Source organism: Gavialis gangeticus, unplaced genomic scaffold, assembly GCF_001723915.1.
Source record: "Gavialis gangeticus isolate Ggan-Ray unplaced genomic scaffold, GavGan_comp1, whole genome shotgun sequence".
Lineage (NCBI taxonomy): Eukaryota > Metazoa > Chordata > Crocodylia > Gavialidae > Gavialis > Gavialis gangeticus.
The window spans coordinates 48,453,422-48,458,636 of NW_017729029.1; the positions used below are offsets into that span (position 1 = coordinate 48,453,422).

At 38.4% G+C, this 5,215-nt stretch overlaps 1 protein-coding gene across 2 annotated transcripts in view; it reads right to left on the reverse strand.

Moving 5' to 3' along the window:
- The window catches only part of LOC109300755 (phosphatidylinositol-binding clathrin assembly protein-like), a 62,465-nt gene that overhangs the window by 19,129 nt on the left and 38,121 nt on the right, over nucleotides 1-5,215 (reverse strand). For both annotated transcript variants that reach the window (XM_019521561.1, XM_019521560.1), the window contains exons 9-10: nucleotides 968-1,053; nucleotides 228-351 (exon numbers count right to left, since the gene is read on the reverse strand). In XM_019521561.1, the coding sequence (XP_019377106.1) occupies nucleotides 228-351; nucleotides 968-1,053 (210 nt within the window). The remainder of the gene's footprint in view (nucleotides 1-227; nucleotides 352-967; nucleotides 1,054-5,215) is intronic.

The following is a 5,215-nucleotide window of genomic DNA, read 5'->3' on the forward strand; positions in this document are numbered from 1 at the left end:
GGGGGGGGGGGGACACACTTAAATTTGATGGTGATCTTGGATTCAAGTAAATTCAGCATATTACTGTTCAAATGAACACATTATGCTTAAAGGCACCATACTTAGCAGAATATGTAGCCCGCTAAACCTACGCAAAAGCTCCCACTGACATCAAATGCAGAGCCAGAATTCTGCCTTTCATATTTAAGGGATACGTTTTGTAATACTAAGCCCTAAAAAAAAAATACCTTAAGTGCTTGCAGTCTAGCTTGTTCCTCCTCCAGTGCTTGCTGTTTCTCTCTCTCATCCATTCGGCTAAATGACATTCCTGTGTTGGCAAGTGTGGAAACAGCACTGGACAGGGTACTTGCTCTAAAATGAAAAGTTACAGGAAGACACTTGATTAAGAAAAGTCTTTTGCATTCAAAAAAGTCATGAAAAGTGCTTCTACACAACAAGTATGCTACCTGTCACTTGCACCACTACCTCACCCTTGGATGAGAAAATACAGCAGCTGCCCTGAACTAGCATCACCAGACATTTTGTTAGGGCGGGGACAAATGCAGACTGAATTCACTTGTGGTTCCAGTTAAGTGGATATGAGAATATGGATGATGAAATAATTGTGCCAGATGCGGGCAATTGTAAATGCATAATCTGACAAACCAGCAAAATACCATAGGCATGATTAAAACAGCCAATCACTTTGCTACTGCAGTTTGATATTACAAATATGTAATTTAACAAGGAGTTTGGTGACATACTGAAGACATGCAACTGTCAACAGATGAGGAGCAATTAATGCACAATCAACTGATATTCCCTTATTAACAGGGAAAAACAATTATTTAGCTTTTATAGTTTTTCACTTTTACTGAAAAAGAACACAAATACAGTCTCTTAAAAGGAAGTGGAAGAAAACAAGCAGACTAGTTCAAAGAACATCCTCCCCTTCCCTGCCCAGATTTATGGTCCATTTGCTGCTTACCTGCTGGCAGCTGAAACTTCTTTTGTTTTCTTCCCTTCCAAAGAAGCCAAATGTTGCTCCAATGCTTCAAGCAAACTGCTGGGTGCCTAAAGTCAAAATTCTCATAAAACATCTGCTTGATGACAATGCATTACCATCCTTTTGTACAGAGACTAATTTTTCCCATTAACCAACTAAAAAAACTTACGCATTTACTTTTGAAAGGTTGTGTTCAACTTGAATTTTGTTTACAAGATTCACTTTGTGATGACACCCCCTGTAAATCAATGCATACAACATGGTTCTCCACAATGTTTTATTGGGGGGCGGAAAAAAACAAAACCAAAGCCTCTCAGCCTGAGAAGAGCAGAAGTTACTAAAATGCTTAGCACAGCAATGCCATTGCCAAAAAAATAATTAGCACCCCTAAGCACTGTGGGTGTGCTTACATGAAGTGTTACTTTTTTTTATTTTTATTTTTTTTTTTACCTACAGCAGGACTCTTACAACTCAAAACCCACAGGGTAAGCAAATCTGTATCAGTACAACACAAAACTAGCTTTAAGAAAGAGAAATTTGATCTGTACAGCTAGTTTACCACCTCACTATCACAGAATACTGTCACACATTTATCACTGATCAAATTATCTAATTGATTTGGTTAATCTAAAGGATCCTGGTTTATTCCCAATCTTCAGTAGGCCTCTCCAATATTTTTAGATGCTGGATTAGATGACCCTTGAGGTCTTTTCTAACTTTATGATTTAGCTGCAGTATACTGGAGATGCCCTCCTCTTTTCTCTGACCAGTAACTAAACACCACCTTGAAAACAAAAAATCATTTAAAGATTTAAAGGTGGATGATGTCATTTTGATTAAGACCATCCTTAACACTGCCCTTTTTTAAGGGTACTCTCAGGATTGTGCTATCCCTAGCAAAAAGCTAAATATCATTTTGATATATTAGACACTTTTTAAAGCCTAAAAGAGTTGAACAGACATCAGTAAATGGAAGCCATAATCTCACTGTAAAGTGCTAAAGACTGAGTGAATGAGACATCTGAACTACTGAGCAACAGTTGAACAGAAGCAAGCATAAAATAAACCATGCCAAAACCCAGCATTGACTCAGGGCCAGATCTAAAAAGTAATTAGGCACTTTGGGAGTTCAGTGCCTAAGTACTGGGCACTAAAAGCCAGATCCAAAACGCAGTAAGATGCACAGACAGCTACCGACTAGAGGACCTGCCAATAAAAAGGTACATTTTTGAAAGTTAAATCAACTGAACCTCCCTTCAGTATCCACGCTAAAAGACCAAACGTGCCAATATTATTCGAGATGGTCCTGTTTGTAGCCTAGGTGGAGCGTAGCCATTTCCAACTCCTCCTTCAAAAAAGAAACTTGCCTGGAAGAAGAGTTGCCTGTTTGGTTTGAAGGAGAACTCAGTATCCATCTCTGTGACATGACATTCCTAGTCCCCTATCAATGTAGCCATGGTGTCATTAACTGACAGGATTAAGTCACATATAAGAAAAGAATAAGACTCCTTCCCACAAATAAAACACCAGATCCCAGAAACAGGAACACCACGATTGATTCCAAATGCCTATCTTGGTCTTGAGACCTAATAATTTCCAGGCACTTCAGCACCTTCCAAGAAAGTATACAGCAATATTTTGCTGGGGACACTATATAAATCCAGACGCTTGTTTTTTAAAGTAGAGGGAAGGATTTCCACTACTGCTCCATTTAGACCAGGCAGAGTGCTAACCCAGGTATTTCCAGGATAGACAGTGAAAGAAATACCATGCTACCGTACAGGGTGCTGGAGACCTCACCAGGACTACTGTGTACAACTCTAGTTGCTCACAGTGAAGAAAGATTAACTCGAACTCAAAGAGAGAAAGGCGACTAGAACCCGTCTGGGAAAAGACTGCAGATTGTTCAGTGTAGCGCAACAAAGGCTGGGAGGGAATAACGATTACCATCAATTGATTTAAATAGAACAAACGTAAGGGGGAGATGATAGTCATGTAAGCTAAACAAAGCTGGTATAAGAACAAATGGATATCAACTTGCCATAAATAAGTTTTGGCTGGAAAGCTTAGAAGGACATTTTTAACTAATCAGAGGAATTACATTTTGGAATGACCTTACTTCTAAGTGTTTATGATGATGCTCAAACAATTTATGCAGTAGTTTCTTGCATTAGCAGGGGCCTGGACAGAATGATTCCAGGAGGTTCTTTCCACTGCTATGTTCCATTTCAAGAAATCCAAGTTTCTAAAATGGTTTTAATATTCTCTCAATCACAGAAAGCATGTTCTGGCCATATTGACTGTGAAAGTTTTAATGTTAGTTTTATCAAGGGAGTAAGCTTGAACAGAAACACAGTTCATCCTGGTTCAAACTCTTTTGAAAAGAGGACTTGCCGAAGAGCTGTTGAGGTTAACCGATTCATTCTGACAAGTGAGACCATAACAAGGTCAAGGTCATCTCTCATCACATAGTTTAACTGGCTTATCTAATATAGATTACAAGGTAGTGTTAGCCAGGCTATTTTATTTATGTTATGAAGTGTAAACCAAGTACCCATTTGTTCATTGTTACCAGGGCACATGTAACAGAATCAAACCAAAATAGCAGCAGCTGGTTCACCACTGGAATAACTAAGGGTTCACGTGGCCAACCGGCTTCAGAAGCAGAAGAGGCATTGGCAACCTGTGTGTGGCACCTGATGAATCAGGTAGGCAGCACAACAGCACTTAGGGCAGGAAGCAGAAGGTAGAGTAGGAGATTAGGTACAGAGCACAAAGCAGGGAGCCCAAATATAACAAAGTGCCCCTTCAGAAGATTTTGACAAAACCTAGAGAATGCATCTCTTAGAGCAAGAAAGAAGAAGAATATGGTCAAACATCAAAACAAACCAGTGTTTTTGATACTTTGGGTCATCTTTAAAAATGGGGGAAAAAAAAAGAGGTTCAGCAGGATGTAAAGAGATTACAGGCCAAATATTCAGCTCAGCCTAACTAGGTCTCAACCATTACTGAAGCATAGTATTAAACAGAAGTCCTTGATTTGGGTGCACTATTAGATTTAAGTGACTTATATTTGGTTGACAAAAATTCAGATAATACACAAAAAATACTGCATACAAAAATATACAGGAGGGAGTGAGAAATTATTAGTATTTAAATTAGTTACATACAAGAAGACTTTAAAAAAGCTTCCAAGTTACTTTGTTAATTGAGCAAGTGATAGCAAGCAAAACTAAAAAAACCCAGAAAGTGCAAGGTAGCACACATGGCAAAGTATAAGTTACTCAGACTTTTAATAATAACCTTATCAAAGATGTGGGCACTGCTGACAACAGGCAACTGAAAATATAGATAAACAAGCCCAACACACATATTAGGATGAACACTAGCAGATTTTCTATATGTAATAGACTGTATTACATAGATCATTTGCCTTCTTTAGTGAGACCAGAATGAGGACATATGAAGTCCTCAAGAAAGGCAATGAATGTTAGTAACACTGACAGGACTGGAGAAATTTCACAAAAGAGAACACTAAAGATTAAATACCAGGTTGGTTGGTAAAAGAAATTAACACAAGATAAGATGGAGAAAGTACAGCTTATAAAATAATGAATGACAGTCTGATGTTCTAGTTCCACTTTCCATAATAGAAAAGGTGCTGAACAACATCAATTGGCAAGAATTTTAATGACAACAAGAAATACATTTGTACACAATCAAGTTATGAAACTCACTGTTGTGGGATACTGTGCATTCTGACAGTCAAAGATTAGACATCAAGGTTTAGCAGAATTTGTGGTTTAGATTGTAACTGTTCTAACTAGGCCAGCAGCAACAGGCCCTATAAACCATTCTGGAGTGCAGCAGCACTTCAACCCAATCTGCTTTCCCATTCTAGTAGCTCTGTGTAAAGCCATTATGACCAGCTTATTAGCTGGGATTCACCTTCCCATCAGGCTGTTTCTGTTGGCTTTCTGGCTGCCGCTCATTGTTGGAGAGACAAATATTACTCTATTCTGGTACGGAAATTTAACATTATGATAAACTAATTATGCATACAAGTTTCCATCTCTTTAAGCAATTTTCCAGGCTGTTTCTACATTACAGTTATTTCTCCATGCAAGAAAATGAAACCAATCCCACAGAAACCTATTCTAGTAACCACATTTAAAAAGCTGAGAAATTTATTGCACTCCTCCAGCTTTTGCTTACAACTGAAGAAAGGGG